The sequence below is a fragment of the Cavenderia fasciculata genome, assembly GCF_000203815.1.
Source record: "Cavenderia fasciculata unplaced genomic scaffold Scf_Dfasci-G-b-190b03.r1-5, whole genome shotgun sequence".
Taxonomy (NCBI): domain Eukaryota; phylum Evosea; class Eumycetozoa; order Acytosteliales; family Cavenderiaceae; genus Cavenderia; species Cavenderia fasciculata.
Genome location: NW_004457711.1, coordinates 42,920 through 66,887, shown reverse-complemented (window position 1 = coordinate 66,887; position 23,968 = coordinate 42,920). Strand labels below are relative to the sequence as shown.

Sequence of the window (23,968 nt, the reverse complement as noted above, 5' to 3'; positions counted from 1 at the left end):
ATTCTACTGTTGTCAATAATATCATCCAAAAACAACATCCATCATCACATTCACACATTATCATATTTTTGTGAACCCATCAACCACTTTCAATACCATCCATCATCCAGACAGAGAGAGAATATTGATTAAATTTCTTTTATTACTGAATTGTGGGTGATCATGATTTATTTTTATCATCATCATCATTCATTAACATTTTATTAAAACAATAATAAAGAGGGTGTAGTAGTATTAGTAGTAGTAGTAGTTGTTGTTGTTGTTGTTGTTGTTGTTGTTGTTGTTATTGTTTTTAATACAACAACCTAACCTCAACAATCGTTAATATAAATAGCCAATTTATAAATTCGCCAAAGCAAAAGGGTGAAAGAGTTGGAATTCCATACATATTGGTTGTTGTTTAAACAAACACAACGACGATTAATCGTTCATCAATATAGAGTGTGGTGGTTTTCTCCCTTTTGTTTTGTACAATCCTTGTTTTATTGCCACTAAATTCATGATGTTTTTGTTTTGGTAGTTGAATATTCAAAAAAAATGGCCTACTTTCCTCCTCCTCTCTATTATAATCAACTCGTTGCTCTCTCTTTCTCTCTTCTGTTGTCAACTTTGTTGTTGTTGTTGTTGTTGGTGGTGGTGGTGGTGAATTGAATGATCATCATCATCGGTTTGGAAAGAGTAGAACAGGGGTTTGTGGGTGGGTGGGTGGGATCAGTATTTATACCCTACATCGAGTGGATCGTGTTTTGGTGGGAAATAAACTTTTATTAGGATGGTTGAAGAAATATTATTATTATTATTATTATTATTATTATTATTATTATTATTATTATTATTATTATTATTATTATTGTTGTGTGATCAGCAATAACAAGAAGATGAGTAATGCGTGTCTTTAAAAATGGTACCATTAAAATCTAACCAAATCTATTTGATGGGGATTGTTATTTTTTTAAAAGCTTACCTATTATCTCAATGCGCACCCCCCCCCAGTACGAGGAGGATGGTGTTGATCTTGTAAACTACCAACCTATGAAAAATGGCCTACTTTCCTCCTCCTCCTCCTCCTCCTTCCTCCTTTTTTTCAACCCTCTTTTCCGATTGCGATCAATGTAATCTTAAAAGAATAATTGTTATAATCTTTTTTTATTAACTTTATTATTATTATCTGCTGTCCATTGTTGTTATTGGATATCTCGTTGCTATCATGATTGAGAGTGTGTGTGTGTGTTTGAAAAGACAAAGATTTGGTTTATGATGTATTATTTTTTATTAATATTATTACAAAGTGACTTATTATTATTATTACGATGATGATTATGATGATTGGGATATATATATAGAAATATAAATATTATTTGAGAAATGCTACTAATACTAATGTTACGTTGATATTGTTGTTGTTGTTGTTGTTGTTGTTGATGATTATTTTTTTTTTAAATTTTTAATACAGAATCTGCTACATAGGTAAAACCTTCAAAACTGTTATCTTTACTTATGGCATCAGCAAGAGTGGTACCTTCAACAACACTGTCCATTGGTCTTTCTTGAGTAAATACAGGATCAATTTGAGAGGTATCAGTTCCAGACTTTACCTTTGGCTTAAAGTGAACCTCTATCTCCTTTCTGTCAAGCATGTCCCAGTCGATATTCTTGAACCATGGATGATTTTTAACCTCTGGACCACCCTTGCTACCAAGACGTCTGTCGACATCTCTAGTCAACAGGCCTTCCAACAATGATTTTGCCTCTGGTGAAATGTAGGATGGAATTTTGAGTTCACCATTCAAAATTTTTTGATACATCATGCTAACGTTTTGCGAGTAAAATGGTGGAAGACCAGTGAGCATTTCAAAGAGAAGAGTACCCAAACTCCACCAATCGACAGCACAACCGTGACCGTGACCATTGAGTACCTCTGGTGCGAGATATTCTGGTGTACCACAAAATGTAAAGGTACCATCTGTTGTTTCAATCTTTTTTGACAATCCAAAATCAGTGATACAAATGTGTCCATCAGAATCGAGAAGGATATTCTCTGGCTTGAGATCACGATAGACAATATCTTGTTGATGCAAATGTGCCAATGCAGATACAATTTCAGCTGCATACAACTTTACTCTTGGCTCTGAGAATCTACCTTCTCTCTTGAGATGATAGAATAACTCTCCACCATTTACAAAATCTAAAATCATATAAAGTTTATCTCTTGTCTAGAAAAGAAAATATTATTAATAATTTATACTCTAGTCTATTTTTTTTTGCTAGCCTACTATACATACTTGGAAAGCAAAATGAAGATTAACAATGAATGGATGAGAGACACCTTGAAGAATTGTCTTTTCCGATTTTGTGTGATTGACTTGTTTACGAGCTATGATGGCATCCTTTCTGAGTACCTTCATGGCATAGATTTTTCCGTCGTCTTTTTTCTTTACTTGCATCACCTTTCCAAAACTACCCTTTCCAATGACCGAAAGAAGATCAAAGTCATCTTTTGTAACTGTTTGTTTGTTCTTTGAAAAGATTGTCTCCTCGGGACCTTCGTCACCGTCGTCGTTGTTACCTAATCCACCTCCACTGTTGCTGCTACCAATCGATGGTGAATCATGTCCAGATGCCTCTGTTGCTCCATTTTCCTTGTTGATACCTTCTGCAGCAGTGATACTAAGTGATTGCTTTTGTGAGGCAGAAGATGGTGAAAGGGTTGGTGAACCTGGATTACTAGTTACACTTGTTGACTTTTCACTACCATTAGTGTTGTTGTTGGTTTGTTGGTCTGTATTTTGTTGTTGTGAAGCAGCTGTTGTTGTAACTGGCTCCTGAGTTGTTGTTGTTGAAGTGGTATTGGTGGTGTTGGTCTTATTATCTACAGTTGGTTGTACAGAAGAATCTTGTTTTACTCCATTTACACTTTGACGTTTCTTGTCCTTTTTAGAAGAAGATTTACCTCCACCGTTCGAGGTACTATTACTTCTCTTTTCTTTACTATGACCTTTTCCCATGACTTGTTGTTGTTGTTGTTGGCTATTCTATTTCTATTCTTTCTTCTTGTTATTCTAATAGGTTGTGTTATAATGTGGTTAATGATCAATTATCGTCCGTGCGAGATGGTGAATAAAACAACAATGAAATATTGTTGCTACTTAATTTATAATACAATTTAATAATAATAATAATGATATGATAGGGTGCTTTTGTTGTTTGATTATCACAATAGCTATTGGGAAAATTTTGAATGGCACGATACTCTCTCCCAACCGCTTTTGCTTCGTATGAAAAAAAAAATAAAAAAAAAGGTGTTTGAAAAAAAAAAGAGGTTGTTGCAAGCTTTTTTAACCAAAAATTAATATTATTATTATTAGCTAATAATAAAGAAAAGGACAACAACACCAATAAACTTTATCACAACCCCCATTACCCCTACACACCACCATTAAAAAAAAAAAAAGAGGTTGTTGCAAACTGGAGTAATCATTCTCATTATTACTGTCATAATTTTAATTTGAAAAGTGTTTTATTATTATCTATACTCTCTCTCTCTCTCTATATATATATATATATATTAGATAGATTGACAACAAAAGAAAGAAAGAGCAATGATTCAACAAGAAGAAAACAAAGCTTCAACTAATATTATTTTAACATCACCATCATCAAATGTGTCTACACCAACTGTTGATTTGATAACCTCACCGCCACCTACTATTTCATCATTGTCATCAGAGTCATTGTCTTCAAACAACAACAACAACAACAACAACAACAACAACAACAACAACAACAACAACAACAACCTCAACAATCGACCAGTAACCACCAAAGATGTAGATGAATTTAGAAATTATCAAGACGGCACTCTTATCGATCAAGTGTCTCGTGCCTATTTCAACAGTCACACCAAACAAACCTATGACTATGCATCTAAAATGCTCAGCCGATTCGAACAATTGAATTCATCTATTCGTTTGTCAGTGTGGGATGCTGCCGAGCTACTCAACACCATTATTGATGAATCCGATCCCGACTCTAATATTCCACAAATCAACCACCTTTTACAAACGGCAGAAACTATCAGAAAGGCATACCCTGATCCAAAATATGATTGGTTCCATCTCACTGGTTTTATACATGACTTGGGCAAAATACTACTTTCCAAGCATTTTAATGAACCTCAATGGGCGGTCGTTGGAGACACTTTTCCACTTGGTTGTAAATTTGAGGGTATATTAAAAAAATATTAATATTCTTTTTTTTTTTTCCTTAATATATTTTTGTTTTGTCTACTTTCTTTTGTTCATTGTTGATAAATTTAGATTAACAACCAATTACCCTTTTTTCTATTTTCTATTTCCTTCTTTAGAAACCAATATATTTTATCAATTTTTCAAGGATAATCCAGATTCTAATGATCCAAAATACAATAGTGAATTGGGAATATATCAACGAAATTGTGGATTGGATAATGTGGTAATGTCATGGGGGCATGATGAGTATTTGTACCAAGTGTGTGTAGGCAATCAATGTTTACTACCAGATGAAGCTTTATATATTATTAGATATCATTCATTCTATCCATGGCACAAACAAGGTGGTTACAAACATTTAACAAATGAAAAGGATGAACAAATGTTAAAATGGGTAAAAGAGTTTAATTTGGTGAGTATAGACTTTGCATTATGATTGATAATACATAAATCAAATATATACACTTTTCTGACCAAAAAAAATCCAATTTAAATCCAACAACAACAACTATATATAGTTTGATCTTTATTCCAAAGACTCTGAACCAGTCAACGTTGAATCACTTAAACCATACTATCAGTCATTAATCGATAAATATTTCCCAATCAACACTTTAAATTGGTAATCTCAATCACACACACACAACACATATGTTTATTATTTATTTCTATTTATCTAAATTTAAAAGAGAGACAAAACAAATAAAATAAAAAATCAATCTTGCGAGATTCAAAGATCTGCGTTCAAAGTAATAGCGATCACTAATCTGAAACCAAAGATTGAAGGAAAGTGTCGCAGCTTGGTGGTTTCTCAAAAAACAAAAAAAAATTAAATAATTAATAATATTTCATGTTTGGAACAACACAAACAATTCATTACCGCTACTACTATAATAATTTGAACCTACTATAATAATTATTATTATTATTTCACAAAAAGACAATCTAAAAATATATATATAAAACAACTTTACAGCCCTCCTACAGTTTCAGTTTAGCTTCTCAATAATAACTGTTTTATCATCCATCAACAACAAAGTAAATTAAAATGGTTGCTATTATTGAATTGGTAGACAAGGCAACATCTGAATATTTGATTCAGATGGATTGGACAACTGCATTACAGATATGTGATACTCTTAATAATGACCCTACGCAGTAAGATATATATAGATATATTTATATATATATATAGACAATCAATCAAGTTAAACATTCACTAACTATTGAACCATACCATCAAATTATTATTATTATTATTATTAGTGCTAGAGGTGTAGTCAAAGCAGTGTTGAAAAGATTCAAGGAGAAATCAAGAGTTATTCTTTTAGCTTTAGAGGTAACGTCTAGTCATATTAACAACAACCAACCTATCATATGAATACTAATATGTTGCTTGTTTTTTTTTTAGCTATCAGAATGTTTAGTTCAAAACTCTGAATGTACTCATATTTATTTTGGGGAAAGAACATTTACAACCGAAATGGCAAGATTGATTATGAGTAAAAAGGTAATATTTAATAATCCTCTTCTTCTTCTTCTTCTTCTTCTTCCTCTTCTTCCTCTTTTTTATATCTTAATATTTATTTATTTATTTTCTTTTTTAATTAGACAAAAGAAAATGTTAAAGATAAAGCTTTAGAGTTGGTAGAGGCATGGGGTCAAGGATTTCAATATAGATCAGATATACCAGGTTTTTACGAATCCTATTCTTTTATCAAGAGATCAGGATACAAATTCCCTCCTGTTAAACATAATTTAGATTTTAATAGAAGAAATAACTCTGCTGCCACCACTACCACCAGACCACAATCACAACAGCTACCACAACCAACTAGAAGTCATGGTGGTGGTTTTTCATCAACTACCAGAGCTCCAGTATCTGGTCACCATGCTCCAACCACCTCTGCCCCACCACCAACCAGTGGCAATGTAAGCAATCAAGAAATATCATCCATCAAAGGAAGTTTATCAGTCTTTGAAGAGATGCTTTCATTTTTCAATGTAGAAGAGGAAGACCCATCTGAAAATGCCCTACTACAAGAGTTGTTGGCAATGACAAAGGAAAACCAAAAAAAGGTCAAAGAGTTGATTGAGAATGGATCGACCCCAGAAAAAGATTTGGTGGCCTATTTGGCTTTAAATGATTCTTTGCTCAGAGCCGCCGGTGAATACGATGATCGAGTATCAAGAAGAAGAAAATTCGTAGAGAATGGATACAAACCAATAGCATTGCCACCAAAGCAATCAAGTATATTAAATGATCTACAAGATTTGGATTTCACTGTACAAACTATTCAACCAAGAAATCAAAATCAACAACAACAACAACAATACATGCTAAATCAACAACAGGTTCCAACAGGTAATCTACAACTTCAACCATATCAACCACAACCTCAACAACAACAACAGCAACCTTTACAGCCGTTGCAGCCACAACAACAACAACAACAACAACAACAAAACTATCGTCACTCTTATAATCCTTTTCAACCACAACAACAACAACAACAACAACCACCACAACCTCTGCAACGACCACAACAACAACAACAACAATCACCATCGGCTCCAATTGACGAGTTTGATCTTTTCTTGGCAAACAGACAAAAACAGTTGTCACCCCAACAACAACAAACTCCATTACAGCCACAACAACAATATCAAAACTTCACATCTCTTCCACAAACCGCAAAATCAAATCCATTTGCACAACCACCTCAACAACAACAACAACAACAACAACAACAACCATCGGCACCATTAGTATTGTCTCCTTTAACTGCTCAATCTACACCACAACCAAAGTCCAATCCATTCAGTCCATCCTATCCAAATTATAATATTGGAATGAACAATGGTATGGGTAATGGTATGAACAATGGTATGAGTAATGGAATGAACAATGGAATGAGCAATGGAATGAATAATAGCAATTTTTCTACTCCTCTTCAACCACAACAACAACCACAAGGAAATCCATTTGCGTCATTGCAATATCAACAACCACAATTCCATGGTTCTTATGGTATGAATAGTAATGGAATGAATAGTAATGGAATGAATAATGGTATGAATAATAGTATGAATAATGGAATGAATAATGGTAATATGTTTGGTGGATCACCTTATGGACAAACAAGCCCATATTCCAACTTTACACAATATAACCAAACTCTTCAACCCCAAAGAGTCAATGGTACTCAAATGAATAATAATTTAATATGATTAAAAAATAAATATAATCAAATTTGTAAAATATTTTGTAGAAAAATAAATATTTAGTGACAATACAATTGGTCACTAAACTGATAAATTGTAGTTTTGCTTCATTTATTGGTACATTAACCTAATTCGGTTGGTATTTGTTGAGATTGTCTTTTGGCAGCATTATTGGCTTGTCCTTGCATTCTAAGCTTTTGGAAATTAAGGTACTCATTGGTTACGATTACTTTACTTTCTTTTCTCTTTTGTTGGATTTTGTTCATTGGGAATGAACCCAATTTGTTAAATGATACATCGATAAGTGTGTCTGCGTCATAGGCATGTGAAGGTATTTTCTAATAAATAAATAAGAGGATAGGATATAAGTTTGATGTGATTTGTTTTCTTTTCTTTTTTTTAACATACTCGAATTAGATTATATAAAGTATTATAGTCAAGACAAGTTAAAAGTTTTTCTTCGTTCATCTTAAAGAGAGCAATTGCGATTCTAAATAAAACCTTTGACCCCTCACTAAAGAATACATCCCAAATACGGAATGTAGTTTCAGTAGGGGTGGCAGTTGCCATTAAACAAAGGAACCATTTTGATATGATCAATGGAAGCGATAGGTTGTGTTTGGAAAAGTGTTTGTGAAGTCTTGGCAATTTCTTGAGTAAAAGTTCGTCAAAAACGAATCTTACATCGACACTTAGATCGATCATTGTACTCGAAAAATACTCTGGTGGTAAAATATCCTCTATAATAGAAACCAATGTCCAATATGCTTCATGTTCACTCATAAATATTAATAAGAATCCAGCTATAAAATTCATACATTGACAATATCCCAATTTTGCTAAAAACAACAATAAATAAAAAGAATGGAATATATTAATAAAAGAAGACTAGTAGTATCTTTTTTAAAAATGAGACATACGATTTCTCCAAGAATAGGCAACTAAAACATTTGATAATTTTTCCATGTGTTCTTGAGTATTTAAATATTTATGATCTGGGAATGTTCTGTCAATGTCCATAGCGATTTGTTTGGTTGCTATCGACGTTTTATCTTTGTATTGCTCCAATATGTTATAGTATTCATCGGGATATTTTGAGAGACGACTATAACCACCAGAACATCTAAGCCATACAATGGCTCTAAAGTCTGAGGGAACTCCTTTTCTAATCATATGTTTAAATGGTGATGGTGACTCTTTTAATCTTTGTGATTGGTACAACAATGATATAAATGTATGATTATTGGATGAAGATGTTGTATATGTTTGATTGATTTCATTATTATTATTATTATTATTAGTAGTATTAATATTAATATTATTATTATATTGATTATTATTTTGATTATTATTATTATTATTATTATTAGTAGGTAATGATAAATCTTGGAATGCAGTTGGTGAAGATTCGATATGTTCCAACCATAAACCTTTTCTTTGAGATTCTAAAAGTGAGAATTTATCCTTGAAAATGATATGTGTTTGTACAAGTTCTTGGTCAATGAGGAATCCATAATTGTCGTATAGAATCAATCCAGTGTGAGGTTCATTAAAGTTTACTTGAATAATAAAGTCCTCCTTTTGTTCCAACTCCTCCTCCTCCTCCTCTTTCTCTAGTCTTTCCTCTTCTAGTCCTTCCTCTTCCTCCTCCACCTTCTTTTCTTGATTTACATCCAGTGGTATGTCTTGACCGTCGTTGCCATTGTTATTCTTTTCTCGTTCTTTTTCCTCGTCTTCTTCGTCGTTTGTCTCTGAGATTGTAAGAAATTCAATGCTCATTCTAGTTGGTCGCGTAGTAGGGTGTTGAGGAGTTTGCCCAGAGTTTGAAATGATCATTGGAGTTCTATTGTGTATGATTACTTTTTCACTCAATACATAATGTTGTTGTTGTTGTTGTTGTTGTTGTTTATGTTTGCTATCAAATAATACAATCTCTTCATCGTCATCGTCTAGTGCTGTTGCTGTTTTGATACTACTACTAGTATCAATGTTTCTATCTTCCATATGATTATTATTATTATAATTACTACCAATGTCGTCGTTGTTTTGTGTATCTTTTGTATATATTGTTGTACTATTGTTGTTGTTGCTATGTCGGTGGTGCAAATGACCAGTAATATCTTTGTTGTAGGTCTCAACGACAATTTCAGTTAGAGCACTGTTTTTTCTTGCAATTCGATCAAACACTGCTGGTGGCTCCATTATCTATCTCTCTCTCTCTCTCTAGATTTGTTCAAATGTCAACAAAAGTTATGTTTAATTTGACAATGATTATGATGACGACGATGATGTGGCAATAATAGATAAAGAAAGAGTAAATAAATCTATTTAACTTGAAGGTCAAAAATATTAAAGAAAAAAAAAAGTGATATGCAACTCGGGTGAGTAGATTTCTAGTAGAGTAGAAGTAGTAAGGGTGTGGTGGAATGTTTTGGTGGTGTGTTGTTAATTTATTCAATGAGCTTTTATTAAATCTGCAAGAACACCCCATGAAGTTGGTGGTAATAATAGTAATTGGGTTTTGTCTCTCATTTTGAAATTGTGTTATGGGAATCAAAGTATCTTAATTTTTTGTGTGTTGTATCTTGAACACATTAAATGTTTTCATCAGCAGCAACATTACAATTAATTAATTTAATTTAAAGCCTAAAAACCATCATCATGGTCAATAATATACTATCAACAAAGAAACAGACACTAAAAGGTCCTGTAACTAAATGGGAAAGAAAATGGGTGTCTGTAGGTCATCTAAAGTTATTAAAATGGATTGCATGTATGTAGGAGGTAGAAGTAGTATAGTAATCAGCAGCTAGCTTATTGATATTAGGATTATTATACTAATCTAAATATGTCATTACAACATCTATCTATCTATCTATTTATCTATCTATCTATCTATCTATCTATCTATCTATCTATCTATCTATCTATCTATCTATCTATCTATCTATCTATCTATCTATCTATCTATCTATTAGTGAAAAAGAAACCAAATACACAATCACAAGGAAGATCAAAGGATGGATCAAGACTGACATCTAATACCGATAGATCATCAAGACCAAAGAGAGGTTCAACATCTACAACTACAGGTGCATCTGATGTATGTATCACTACTACTACTACTACTACTACTACTACTACTACTACTACTACTACTACTACTAATACTACTACAACGATGGTCATATTCATAATCATTATTATTATTATTATCAACATCGCTAACTATCATTATCATTTGGTCATAGAAGCCTGGAAACCAAATTGAAACAGAGATTGAAATGTTATATTTATTACCAAAGACAAGAAGAACTGCAAAGAAAATAGATACTCTAAAGAAACAACAGGCAGCTCAACAGCAAGCAGCTCAACAACAACAAGCGGCACAACAACAACAACAACAACAACAAGCAGCTCAACAACAACAACAACAACAACAGCAACAAAAAGAAGAAACTTCAACCACAAGTACTACATCTACGCCAAGCAGCAGCGCAATTGAAAAACCGGTACTCAAGAAAAAGATTACATTTAATAATAGTAAATCAACAGCATCCTCTCAATCATCGCCACTCTCACCACCTCCTCCTACATCAACAATTTCCACATCATCGTTTGGTAGTACTACACCAAGCGATCAAATATCTACAACAAACAACAACAGCAGCAGCAGCAACAGCAATACTAGTATTTCCTCATTTGAACAACAAAAGATGGTCGATGACGATGAAAAGATGAATACCTCTAGAAATGACGAAGATGAAGAACAAATTGATAATGATGACAATGATGAACAAGATTATGAAGACGATGCATAATAATAATAATAAAATGGATTCAACCAAAATGATGATGTAAAAATATAATAATGGGGAAATAGATAATTAATTAAAAGAATTTAATTGACTGTGAATATGTTCTATCTCTGTTGAGGAAATCAAAAGATTTTGAAATCTTTGATAATTGTGGGAATTCGACCATTGTTCTAAAATCCAAGTCTCTCCATAGAATGTCTTTACCGGTGTGGAAATTTCTTAATCTCATTCTCCACTCTTGAATCTCTTGTTTTCTTTGATTCTTTTCTTTGTTTCGTGAGGGATAACTACCAATTACATAATGAATAATACTTTCCAATCCCAATGTTGAATCTTCTTCAGTTTCCTATATATATATAAATAAAATAAAAATAATTAATTAATATTGCTTTGAAAAAATGATCGATTTTTTTGTTTTAAATGTTAAATAAACATACCCATGCCAAATAAAGAGTATGGAAAAATAGTTCAGTTGAAATTACAGCCTCTGGATAAGCTCTATTCAAAAGAACATAGGCAAGTGTTAGAATATACTTGTCAAATTCGGGTGCTCTTTTGAAAAATTCTTTATGTGTCTCTATCATTCTAAGGAACTCTTGTACTCTTGGGTCAGATTCTTTCTTTTTGTGTGTAAAGAATGTTAATTTCTTGATTAAATGTCTAATCATCTTGTTTTGAGATTGTTTGGAATATTGTGAATCATTATTATTATTATTATTATTATTATTTTTTGTTAAATTATTATTCTTGTTATTGTTTGTATTAATATAATTATTATTTTTGTTATTATTATTATTAGTGGTAGTATTATTTTTAATATTTTCAATGTTATTATTTTCGCTATTATTTTTAGAAGAGTCTAAAAAGTATACCTCGGTGGCACCTTCTTGTTGTTGATTTTGGCTGCATGATATATCAGTGATTGGTTTCTTTGATTTCTCAACTTGAGAAATCGAGGATCTTAATATTCCAACTTTTTCCAAAGAGTTGGAAGAAGATGATGGAATATGATGATGACATTTGATTTCATCACTTCCATTGTTATTAATTTTTTTAGTTGATCCTATACTAATGGTGTTTGATCTTTTTCTCCTGGTAAGAAACATTTTCTAATTTTAAAAAAAATATTGGATTAAAATAAATAATATTAATAATAATAATTTTAAAGAGGGTGAGAGGTATGGGTGGAATAGGTTAGGTGATAAGATTAGATAATAAATAATATTTGTTAGTTTTTGAAATAAAAATATGTTTTTGAAATAAATATAAATGGTAATAATGAAAATGAAAAATAGCAATGATTTAAAATAAACAAGAAGAATAGACAGGTATTATACATTTTCGAAAGAAGTTTAGTCCTTAATAATGTCTCATCATCGTTTTGAAACGTGATCCAACCATTGCCAAGTAACCTGCTCCAACTATGTCAATCCTTCCGTATTGTTGTACAACAACAACAACAACAACAACTGCAGCGTTAAATGGAAGATGTTGCCGACCAATCGAGATAATATGCAATAGTGTCAATGTTTAATTGCAAAATATGGATAAAGTGATTTGTTTAAAGATTGTGATATTTTTATCACACCGGATGACAATTAAAAGAGAGTTGTTGATTATTAATTATTATTAATAATATTTGAACAAAAGTGAGAGGAGATGGAAAGATGATGAAAAATGAAAAAATGTGAAAAACAATCCATATTGTTGGTTGTATTGCGTATGGATGAGGAATGATAAATAATATCAACAACAACAACCAAGCAAGCAGTACAGAGAGTATAGAAACGAGAAACACTCGGCCAACAAAAAAACAAGAACCCTTATATTATCTAATCACACACACACACAACACATATACACACTTTCAGCAGCAGTACCACATAGACTTTAAATTTGATGTCATTAGAAAAAAAATATCAACGAGCAAGAGGGAAATGGGGGGGTAGGGTGGAATGATTTCCAGCCAACAAGAAGCAATAAATGTAACAGAAAATGGTGGATGTAATGATAATGATGAATGAATGAATGTGTTGTTTGGAAAAAGGTGGGTAAAGAAATAAAGAATGGTTGTGGTGATGGTGGTGGGAAATGAGATAATAGTAGTTGATTTACTTACATTAAAGTTAACTTTTTTTTGTTTAATTCTTAATATACAAATAATATATAAATATATTTAGAAATGTAATTATATATATATATAAATAAATATAAAGGTGTTATTGAATGATTTAAATAGTAATAGGGATGGGAATAACAATGATGAGTGGGTGGTGGGGGTGATGATGATTGTGATGATTAGGATGATATAGATGAATTTGGCGATAGAGAAAAGGAGGTGGATAGAAATTATGATGGTGATGATGAAGATGAGGATGACAGTGGGGGAGGGTGTGACGAGTGAGTTGATGATGGGTAAAATATTAGTTTAATGTGTGTGTGAAGTTGAAGAAATAATTATTTCTTTAAAAGGATACAATGTCCTATTTTACAATTTCCTAATAATAATAATAATATTGTTGGATATTACTTGTTTCTATTTCAAACTTTTTTTTAGTTTTTTTATCCTATTAATTCCAACCTTTTTAATCATCAAAAGTATTGCAATAGCTACAATACCAATGTCTTTTTGAAATTCAAATAAACGACCAGTGCAACTTGAATACTGCAGATACTAGTCTTTATCATTCGAATTCCGAAATGTAGACAACGATGATTATTTAAATTTATAGGATTTGGAATAATTGGTAGAAGTGTTATAATAGAGTTGAAAAGGAAATTGTCAAAGAATATTTATATAAAGTGGTGATGATGGTGAATAATAATTTACAACAACAACAAAGATAATAATAATAATTATTAATATTATTAAAAGGAATAGAATAGAATTGAATTGAAAAATATGAAACAGCCAACAACAATTAAAGAGAGAGTGTAAGCAAGGAAGAAAAGAGTCTAACCAGAAAGGTTTTCTGAAAGGGGGAGGGTAAAGATGAATAGAGCATAAAATATGAATCGTTTATTCCTTGGTAAAGATATTACATTTTATTCTCATTCTACTTTTAATTCATTGCATTGTACGTATATCTCTAAAATTGGAAAAATGATAAACATACAAAACATGTCCAAAAAAAAAAGTAAACACACACCACTCTTCAAAAAGTGCACTTATCTTTTGTTTTAGTATCTACGTAGAATGAACTATTTTGTAACAAAATCTAATTTTGATAGTTTATATCCTCTATTTGATCAATATCTATCAAGTGCTTCCTTTATATCAATTGACTCTGAGTTCTCTGGCCTAGCATCTCAAAGAATACTTAGAATATCGTATGATGATTTATTCTCCTCTTCCTCCTCTTTTGTATCACAAATATATCATACTGAACCATTAAATAGCTAATCTTTTCTTTTTTTTGTCACAGAAACATTCAAGATAGATATCATTTCCTTTCAAAAGAGATAAAGTCTAGATCACTATTAGAATTTGGTGTATCTATTTTCACAAAAGTAAATGTAGAAATCCAAAAAACAACCTCCTCCTCCTCTACTTGTTCAACATCTTTGCCAATATCTAGTACAGATATTAAACCACCTCTACAAGAAAAGAATCATTCACCAGAAACAATCATCCAAAACAACAATAATGTTAAAAGAAAGTATGGTGAGTTCCAATCAGAGGGAGAAGAAGAAGAAGATATAGGATCATTGGTTGTAGAAGAAAATAATGCTCCCAATTCAATAGATACCAATGGAGCAGCTGATACTAAAAAAGAAGAACAAGGAAAACTACCAACTACAAAATCATTGGTAAACGAATACAATGTAGTCATGTTTACCTTTTTAATGCTAAACACACAAGATTTTACAATCTCTCCACGTAGCTTATCGTTTCTTGCTCAACATGGACTCGATTTTAATAGACTCTTTTTGGATGGCATTCAATTTACCCCATTTTCTTCAAAGATGACAACTGCTCCTGCTGTTGCTGTCAATACCTCCCCAAACAATAATAACAAAAAAAAACAAAACAAAAATACCAACAACAACAACAACAACAACAATATAAAACCAAATAATAATCATATTGAAAACACAATGACAGATCAACAAAATAAGATTATTTCCTCGCTCACAAAGTATAGTCCAACATTGGTTGTTCATAATGGATTATTCGACCTTTTGTTTATATACCAAAGTTTTATTGGAGATTTACCCGAACAACTTGCTAGTTTTATCTCTCAATTTTTGATAACCTTTCCAAAGATGTTTGTATTTATGTTTGGATCAAAAAAAATAGTTTATATTAACCTATTTTTTAAAAGCTATGACACCAAATATATAGCAGAATATCAATTTGGAGAAAGCAGAAGTTACCTGGAATATTTATTTTCAAAATAGTTTGTATCACTCTCAAAAATCAATCGATTCATCCTAACGTATCCCTTTTTTATATAGTGAAAGAATAAACTATAAAAGACTAAAAGATACCCAAAGCTTTGTCAAGTGTGTAAAGGTTGAAATTAACAACAACAACAACAACAACAACAGTGTGTCACCAAGTTCTCATAGTTTAAATCAATTATCATTTTCATACTCAAAACCATATGTTGGAACCCCAATTTGTGAAAATTATAGTGTAAGAGGAATCAAAATAGCTACAAAAAACTGGAAGCTTTGACTAACAAAACACTTTTTTAGAATCATGGATTTTGTAAATATGGTGACTCTTGTTCCATGTCACATAACGTCAATTTAATATTAGATCAAGAGGAAAGCAAAACAAATAATGTAAAAAAGATGAAGCATCAACACACAATTGATAATCAAGAAGAAAAGGAACAACAAGATGAAAACACAGCAGAAGAAATCATTGACTCTAAGAACAGTCATTGTGCAGGTGACGACAGTGCCATGACAGGCTTTATTTTTTGTTATTACCTTTTATTTTATAACAATGAACATTCAAAACACAAACTATCAGAGATTGAGAATAAAGTTTACATTAGCGGTAAACAAATTCCACTTGTCATGAAGAAATCAAACTATGCATAGAATCATAAATAAAATAAATATTAGGAAATAATAATTGAATATTAATTTATTATTATTATATATTTGTTGTTTTTTTAAAAAATGATTATTTATTACAAAAAAAGTATAGAAATCTAGATATGATATTTGTGTTTTTAAAAAGGTTGTTTACAAGTGTCCACATGAACTTAAAATATGTTTTGATAATTCTTGTAGATATTGGTGTGGAACAGATTGGATGGTTTTTAGTATTTCTACTGGAAGCGAATTACAAATGATTTGTCTACTTGAATCTAAAGATTTTAAATGAAAATAGATATAAGTACTTCGATCAAACTATTTGGTCTTTTTTTTTTTTTGACTTACCAAAATAAATTAATTCATCGATGGTTTTTAGTGCATAAAAGATTAAATTTTCACTAGATGCGGTACTAAGGATGGCAAAAAGGCATTGAATAACTCCAGTGGATGACAGTTGTTCAGCATACTTGTCTTGATTGAGATGTCTATTGATAATCATGGCAGCATAAAGTTGAATTGGTTCGTTTGGTAGAGACAAGTATTGACCAAGGATGTTGAAACAATTGGTTCGTTTGATAAACAAGTTGAAATTGTCTGCAGAAAAGAGCATATTGTACAAAGCAGTGAGTACATTCAAAGTAACTGAAGGGGTAAATGGATTTCCACCACTGCTATTTGTAGTAAACATATCCAATATTTTCTCCATTCCTCCCAAACTATTAATTTCTAATCTATTCAAACCAGATAAAGATAAATTAGAGATAATTCTAAGGGATGTCGAAATTTGATCTTCAATCTTGGAGTCCAAGAAACGAAGGATGGTTTTGACCAATTTTGAATTTCTAATTTCGTTCATTCCTCTATCAGAGAATGAAAAGGTATGAATAAGATTTAAGCTTATCTTGTTGATCTCTTCCTTGTCCTCAATTGATTCGATCTTTATCTTTTTGTAAGCATCGGATTTTTCTTTTCCATTTGAAACTTGATTGATTGTTGGTGTAAGGTCCAACAATGAAATGTTATTTGAAAGATCGAGTGAAACCAAGACTTCGGGTGGTGGTGACAACAAATGAACCAAGTGATTCAAACATCCACAATCCAATAATATCTTTCTTGGTTCGGCCATATACGAGATATAAATAATGACAGACAAAACTTTAAAAATGGCTAATAGTTGATCTGATTGTTCACCAGAGTTGTTGTTGTTGTTGTCGGTCTGCTCCAACAATGATAATAATTTTTGGATTGTAGTTGTTTGAAGATAATTTACAAAATCCTTGTCCTCTGATAGAATTTGTAACAGATCCAAAAGTTGTAAACGAATTTTTAGATTTTGGGATCTTGTAAGCACAGAAAGAATCAAAGAGAGACTATCATTTTCTGATTTGGCTTCACCAACACAAGAAAGGATCACCGATCTAGATGACTCGTTGAACTTTGCCAAATTTGTTAGAACAACGGCAACAGACATTAGAGTATTTTCGTACGATGCCATTTGATCTGGTGATGAGGGTGGTTGAAGGGAAAGGATTGGAACTAATCCCACGATTCCACCTTGTTCGCATACAGACTTTGCAGTATTTGGATCAGAGGCTAGCACTGCAAGAGTTTTGCATGAAACTGCACAATATACATCCCTGTCTGAGAATAATAGATCCAAGAGCTGAATGATAAGTTTGTTGTCTACAATATTTGGACGGCATTGAGCATTGGATACAAGATTGAAAATAGTCTCGCAGGCATACAGTTTCGAGTCTATTCCAATATTGTTGGACAGGTACTCCTTTGATGCCAATATGTTGAGGAGAGGTGGCATTGCTCCAAATCCAACAATAGACTCACACAACTCATCCTCTAATGACAAACCAAGAATAGTGACCAAAGAGGAGCAAGCAACATTGATATTATCACTGGACAATGATTGAATCAATGCTGTAAGTCCACCTGCCTCAACGACACGTGCTCTACCTGGACCATCAACAACAATCGATGAGAGGGCATTTGCACTGGTAATCTGAGCGGCAGTGTTGCTTGAGGACAAGAGTGCAACTAAACCGGGAATACCTGCCTTTGAAGTAAATATCTCCCATATGTTGCCATTCATTGAAGATGAATCAAACAACATGGAGATGAGTTGAATGGCAAGTGATCTAACCACTTGTGACTTTGCATTGTTGACCAACTCTGATATGAGAGCGATTGCATTGGTCTCCAAGAGGTAGTTTCCACACTCTGGATTTTTGGAGAGTTCTATGAGAATGGATAAAGAGTCGGTTTGAATCGATTCGTTACGAGTGGTACTGACCAAGGTACTGAGTGGTAACAAGATACCAGAGGTAATTAGAGTCTCTCTGAGGTCAGAAGAACTAGAACGGGTGATTGTCTTTAAAATCTTTAAGGTGTACTCTTGAAGATAACTATTCTTGATTGAAAGTAGTGGAACCAAAGCCAAAATAATACCAGAATCTATAATCTTTCTAATGTGATCGTTCATACCCTCTTTGATTAATTGAGAGAGTATTAATACGCAATATACACGACTTTGCATCAAGAATCCATCCTTTTCCTGTTGATCCGAGTCATGGTTGTTGTTGTTGTTATTGCCACCACTAGTAGCAGTAAACAAATACTCGATAATGGATTGAACCAAATCAGTGCCAAGGATGAGCTGACGATATTGCTCCGATTGAGAAGCATATCCAGAGATGATTTCCAACAGGCATACCAATGATTTGGGATCATTGACATAGGTGTTAAAGGCGTTGATGAGCAAAGGAAGACAACCATATTTGTAGGCTTGGTCTCTATTGGCAGCATTGTCTTTACAAATCTCTGCCAAAGAATAAATGGCACATTTCTTTATATCAGCCGTTTGATTTGAGAGCATTTCAACGATTTGACGAATAGATGCTCCCTCTGAAATGACAAACTTGATCTCTGGAGAATGAATTGCCAATTTTTGAAGAAGTTTAAGGGCATTGGTCTTGATCAATGGATTGGAGCTAGAAAGAAGTGCCATAGAGTAGGTAAGTCCTCCTTCACTGAGCACTAAAATGGAACATGCTTCATTGTCACATAGATTACTGAGTGCTTCTGATGTAATTTGTTTGAGCGACTCATCAACCGATGGATTGAGTAAAGCGACCAATGCCTTTATACCTGCCCCACTATCGAAATGAACAAATTCTTGAACAATTGATGGTGAGTAGGATAGGTTGCCAATAAGTTTAACTGCATTGTATTGAACCTTTTTAAATTCTATACTCTTTTCATCTTGCTCTTGTGTTTGTTGTTGTTGCTGTTGTTGTAGTTGTTGTTGCAACAACTCCTCATCGTGGTATGGGATTGTTGGTGATATGGGTGGTGTTGTATTACTAGCAGAGGGTGTGGGTGGTGGAGTTGTAATAATATCAATTAAAACTGATAACCCTCCAACTTCAAATATACTTTGACAAACAGATTCTAAAAAATAAAAAAAAATGTTAGAAATAATAATTATAAATAAATAAATAAATAAATAAATAAATAAATAAATAAATAAATTACCATTATTAAAAGCAAGTTTTGATAGGATCTCAAGTGGAACAGCATGTTTTCTTCCTCTATCACAAATTAATGCCAATATTGTATCTATAATTCCAAAACTTTGAAGATTCTCTTTGTTTTGTTCTAAAGAGAAAATAAAAGTTAGGACATATTGAATTTCATATTAATATTATTATTATTTTCTATTTCTTACCATTTTGTGAAACAAAATATAGAACTGATAATGACAATGATTCAACATTTGAATTTCCTCTTGACAAGGATTGGCAAATATTTTTGATAAATTGTTCATTGCAAAGTTGTTTTTGAAGTTGTTGGTTATTAATCTCGAATTGTATGATTTGAGTCAACATTAATAATATTGTTTCTTGAAGTTGACTGTTACTTGCATATAATTGCATAATAATGTCAATTGCACCATCGACTCCAGCAATCGCAGATGAACATAATTCTAATAAATAAAAAGAAAGAAAAAAATCAATTAATAAATGAAAATTAACTGCTCAGCGCACAAAGACATTTGACTTACTTGTTTTACTAAGAGAAAATAGCAATTTAATTGAAATTGTATTAATTGAAGGGTGTAATTGCTTCATTAATAATTCAATCAAGAATAATATACCACCAAATTGATAAAACTTTTCAGCATTCTTTTTATCTATGAAAGAAAATTATTAGAAACTATAGTTATATATATATATCTCTCTCTTTTTCTTTTTCCTTTTTTCTCTCTTTTTCATACCATAAATTGATAATCTAGTTAATATCTTTAAGGTACTTTTGATATTATCACCATTATTTGATGAGATAATAGGAGTAATGACCTCAATGATATTTGACTGAGATATTAAACCCAACATTTCTTCGTCGTGAGCCAATACACGGAGAATACGAAGACATTCTAGTTGTGACTCCTTTGAAATAATCTCCAACAAGGCTACAATTTGACAAATATTTGCCTTGGTCACTACAGATGAAAATTTGTTCAAAATATTTGCATTTTCGATGGTTGCTACAGGTGTAGTTGGTGTTGTTTGTTGCTGTTGCTGTTGTTGTTGTTGCTGTTGTTTTTGTTGATGATTTTGTTTATCAATGTATGAAAGTATATTCTTGAGAATACGAGCACAATCAAAAACAACTGTACTATTTTCAGAGCACGACATTAAATCAAATAATACAGATATATGTTCAGGATCATTAATAGCTTTTACTAATTTATGGTCTAAAGAGAAAAATATAAAGAGTAAATAAACTGCTGGTGATATAGTTAATTCATCATATTTGTGATATCATTACCCTTTGAAATAAATGCCAATATTTGACAACAAATAGCAATACTGTCTCCCTTTAAATTCTCTTTTGATTTTCTGACAATATAATCTAAAAATGGTTTTAATCCTCCAACAAGTGCTGTTTCAATGACTTCATAGTTTGATTGATTGGAAAGTATAAAATCGTATATTTCCATTAATGCTTGATATTGCTCATTTGCATCATTATGAAAATCCAATATATAGGGAACCAATCTTGATACACATGTTTTGTTGTGATCTTTAAAAAAAAAAAAAATTAATATTGATCAATAATATTAATTTCTTCTTACTTACCATTGGTGTGGATATAACAATAAACACAAACTCTAACCGGATCATTATGATTAAATTGTGGGACAGCAATTCTCTTTAGACTACAAGCATCACAAAACTCTCTTTGACAACATCTACAATGATGCTATGAGAAAATAAAAGGAAAAAAAAAAGGTGTATTAGAATAGATTATTAGAGTTGTTGAAAATATTTATATTTACTCTTCTACGAATAACTGTAAATGGTAAATAACATTGGGAGCAGGCAGGAACTGTTTTTTCTAAATCCCAAAGAGGTGCCGACTGAGAAAACAATGAAGTGGTTCTTCTTTGACTTGGTAACTTTGCTTTAAATGATTGTTGGGGTTGTTGGGGTTGTTGTATCGTTTGTGTAGGTTGTCTTTGTGGTGGTACTATTTGTGGTTTTATTTGTGTTGTTGGTGATGATGCTACTACTGTTGACGAATGATGAGGAGGTGGTGATGGATATCCATATTCACTCATTGATGGATAATAACCACCACTGTTGTTGTTGTTGGATGTCACGACTGGTTTTTGTTGAATTGGAATTGATGCAGACGATGTTGGTGGTGGTGGAGGTTGTTGTTGTTGTTGTTGTTGTTGCTGAGCAGCTTGTTGTTGCAATTGAATACTAAAGTTTGGATGAATCCATGAAGTTCTCTTGTGAAGATGATCAATATAGTAGACTCTTCCCTGTGCGTCAGTAGATTCTTCCCAGCCATCTGGCAACATTGAAGAGGACAATGAAGACTTGCTGGTCGATAAATTTGATAGAGAAGGTGCAATGACAGGTGCTGGAGGTGGAGGTGGTTGTTGTTGTTGTTGTTCTGTCTGTGGCATATATACAGAGCCTGGTGGTGGAGTCCATGATTGTTGTTGTGTCATTGGATTTATATAAACAAATCTACCAATACTATCTGTTGCAATTTGCCATCCTGGTGGTGGTATTGGTGGATTAGAGTTGAGTTGACCCGTCGACGGATTCATACCAGTAGAACCTGTATTATTTGGATTATACATTTTGTTGTAGATAACAAGGTTGTTTATGTTCTTGCTTTACTACTACTATTCTTGTTTCTCTCTCTCTCTGTGATATGATGATATGTTATGATATGATGGGTATTGATATTATAGCTTTATTTTGTATGCGTTGTTGTTGTTGTTGTTGTTGTTGTTGTTGATTATTATTATTATTGTTGTTGTATGTTATTCAATGTGTTTGTTAACCTCAAAAATAGTGAAGAGAGAGTTTTCACACAACCATTTAATTAAATTGTTTTTTTTTTAATTAAATTTTCCTCAAACCCAGAGACAAAGAAAGATGCCTTGGTTCTTGAAGGGAAAACAAAGCAACTACGTTTAACAGCGTAAGCTTTTGGTTTTTATTATTTACATTTATTTTATTATTATTATTATTATTTAATCTTTCATTTTTTCATCACCATCATCATTTAAAGATTCAATTATTTCTTGGTCTTGTATTGTAGTTGTTGGTGGTGGCTTGGTTGTAGATGAATGATTTGGATGATCCACTATCCATTCTTTTAAAAAGTCAATAATTTCCTGATCCTCTGTCACTTGTATTGGAGTTTCGTCGTCTTTGTTCTTGAGATATAAAGGTGCACCAGCCTCGAGCAACATTGGGATGAGTTCACCATCTTCACACATGACAGCCAAATGTAAAGCAGTGTTTGAATCTATATCGACAGCAGCTACATCACAATTCTTTTTAATTAAATATTGTACCATCTCTACTTCACCTCTTCTGACTGCTTCGTGTAGAGGTGTAGATCCATAGTTATTCTCTGCGTTGATATTGGCACCTTTGCTCAATAACAACTCTGCCATGTTTATATGTCCCATACGAGCACAAAAGTGTAATGGTTGTAATCCTCCAAAATCACCTTCATCAAGAGCATGCTTTCCTGATTCAATCAACAAACTAACTCTCTCATAATCGTTATTAATAATTGCATCGTGTAATGCTGGTATACTCATTGTTTGCGTTATTGTTGTTTACTGTTGTTATTGTTATTGTTGTTGTTGTTGTTACTATTGGTTGTTGTTGTTGTTGTTGTTGTTTTGACTTTAATTGCTTTAGAGCCAATTCGATTCGTTTGATACAAAAACTTTGTTCAAAAAGACGAAAATCTTTGGATTATAGTTTAAGTCAATTATTTCGAATAATGATAATTTGCTATCAATTATTATTATTAATATTTATCATCTCATCCTTGCTTATAAACATCAAATTTCAAGAGAAGGTATTGTGTAGGTTGTTGTTGTGTATCTATGAAAACCGATTGACTACAACTAGTTGGTAAGAATTCTTGAGGCAGACATGCAATTATTTACGAAAATTAAAAACGAAAACTAAATTTAAAAATTTTTTTGTTCGGTTCTGTACGGAATGGCTCTCTCGCTGTGCGCACTCTCGATGCCCAAGTGATAACCATGCCAAGTGAGATAGG

At 32.2% G+C, this 23,968-nt stretch overlaps 8 protein-coding genes across 8 annotated transcripts; 3 read left to right on the top strand and 5 right to left on the bottom strand.

Moving 5' to 3' along the window:
- Nucleotides 1-1,436: 1,436 nt before the first annotated feature.
- pkgB (protein kinase 2) lies at nt 1,437-3,496 on the bottom strand (the record flags this gene model as incomplete). The annotated part of the gene is made up of 3 exons (XM_004357166.1): nt 1,437-2,213; nt 2,283-3,032; nt 3,491-3,496. The coding sequence occupies 3 exons, from the start codon at nt 3,494-3,496 to the stop codon at nt 1,437-1,439; spliced, it is 1,533 nt and encodes a 510-aa protein (XP_004357222.1).
- A 103-nt stretch (nt 3,497-3,599) lies between these two features.
- Nucleotides 3,600-7,478, top strand: tom1 (GAT domain-containing protein; the record flags this gene model as incomplete). The annotated part of the gene is made up of 7 exons (XM_004357165.1): nt 3,600-4,224; nt 4,364-4,493; nt 4,560-4,659; nt 4,766-4,869; nt 5,514-5,586; nt 5,659-5,757; nt 5,859-7,478. 7 exons carry the CDS (start codon nt 3,600-3,602, stop codon nt 7,476-7,478), a joined length of 2,751 nt encoding a protein of 916 aa, XP_004357221.1.
- Nucleotides 7,479-7,594: 116 nt separating this feature from the next.
- Nucleotides 7,595-9,674, bottom strand: DFA_02497 (uncharacterized protein; the record flags this gene model as incomplete). The annotated part of the gene is made up of 3 exons (XM_004357164.1): nt 7,595-7,810; nt 7,881-8,311; nt 8,393-9,674. The coding sequence occupies 3 exons, from the start codon at nt 9,672-9,674 to the stop codon at nt 7,595-7,597; spliced, it is 1,929 nt and encodes a 642-aa protein (XP_004357220.1).
- Nucleotides 9,675-10,133: 459 nt separating this feature from the next.
- Nucleotides 10,134-11,293, top strand: DFA_02496 (uncharacterized protein; the record flags this gene model as incomplete). The annotated part of the gene is made up of 3 exons (XM_004357163.1): nt 10,134-10,245; nt 10,451-10,656; nt 10,724-11,293. The coding sequence occupies 3 exons, from the start codon at nt 10,134-10,136 to the stop codon at nt 11,291-11,293; spliced, it is 888 nt and encodes a 295-aa protein (XP_004357219.1).
- A 70-nt stretch (nt 11,294-11,363) lies between these two features.
- DFA_02495 (uncharacterized protein) lies at nt 11,364-12,396 on the bottom strand (the record flags this gene model as incomplete). The annotated part of the gene is made up of 2 exons (XM_004357162.1): nt 11,364-11,636; nt 11,728-12,396. The coding sequence occupies 2 exons, from the start codon at nt 12,394-12,396 to the stop codon at nt 11,364-11,366; spliced, it is 942 nt and encodes a 313-aa protein (XP_004357218.1).
- Nucleotides 12,397-14,300: 1,904 nt separating this feature from the next.
- On the top strand, nt 14,301-16,345 carry DFA_02494 (uncharacterized protein; the record flags this gene model as incomplete). The annotated part of the gene is made up of 5 exons (XM_004357161.1): nt 14,301-14,371; nt 14,522-14,620; nt 14,716-15,558; nt 15,749-15,929; nt 15,992-16,345. The coding sequence occupies 5 exons, from the start codon at nt 14,301-14,303 to the stop codon at nt 16,343-16,345; spliced, it is 1,548 nt and encodes a 515-aa protein (XP_004357217.1).
- Nucleotides 16,346-16,492: 147 nt separating this feature from the next.
- Nucleotides 16,493-22,517, bottom strand: DFA_02493 (uncharacterized protein; the record flags this gene model as incomplete). Its single annotated transcript, XM_004357160.1, has 9 exons — nt 16,493-16,617; nt 16,691-19,807; nt 19,892-20,014; nt 20,085-20,342; nt 20,421-20,549; nt 20,634-21,113; nt 21,188-21,442; nt 21,499-21,622; nt 21,699-22,517. 9 exons carry the CDS (start codon nt 22,515-22,517, stop codon nt 16,493-16,495), a joined length of 5,430 nt encoding a protein of 1,809 aa, XP_004357216.1.
- Nucleotides 22,518-22,916: 399 nt separating this feature from the next.
- DFA_02492 (ankyrin repeat-containing protein) lies at nt 22,917-23,495 on the bottom strand (the record flags this gene model as incomplete). Its single annotated transcript, XM_004357159.1, has 1 exon — nt 22,917-23,495. One exon carries the CDS (start codon nt 23,493-23,495, stop codon nt 22,917-22,919), a length of 579 nt encoding a protein of 192 aa, XP_004357215.1.
- Between the last annotated feature and the right edge of the window lie 473 nt (nt 23,496-23,968).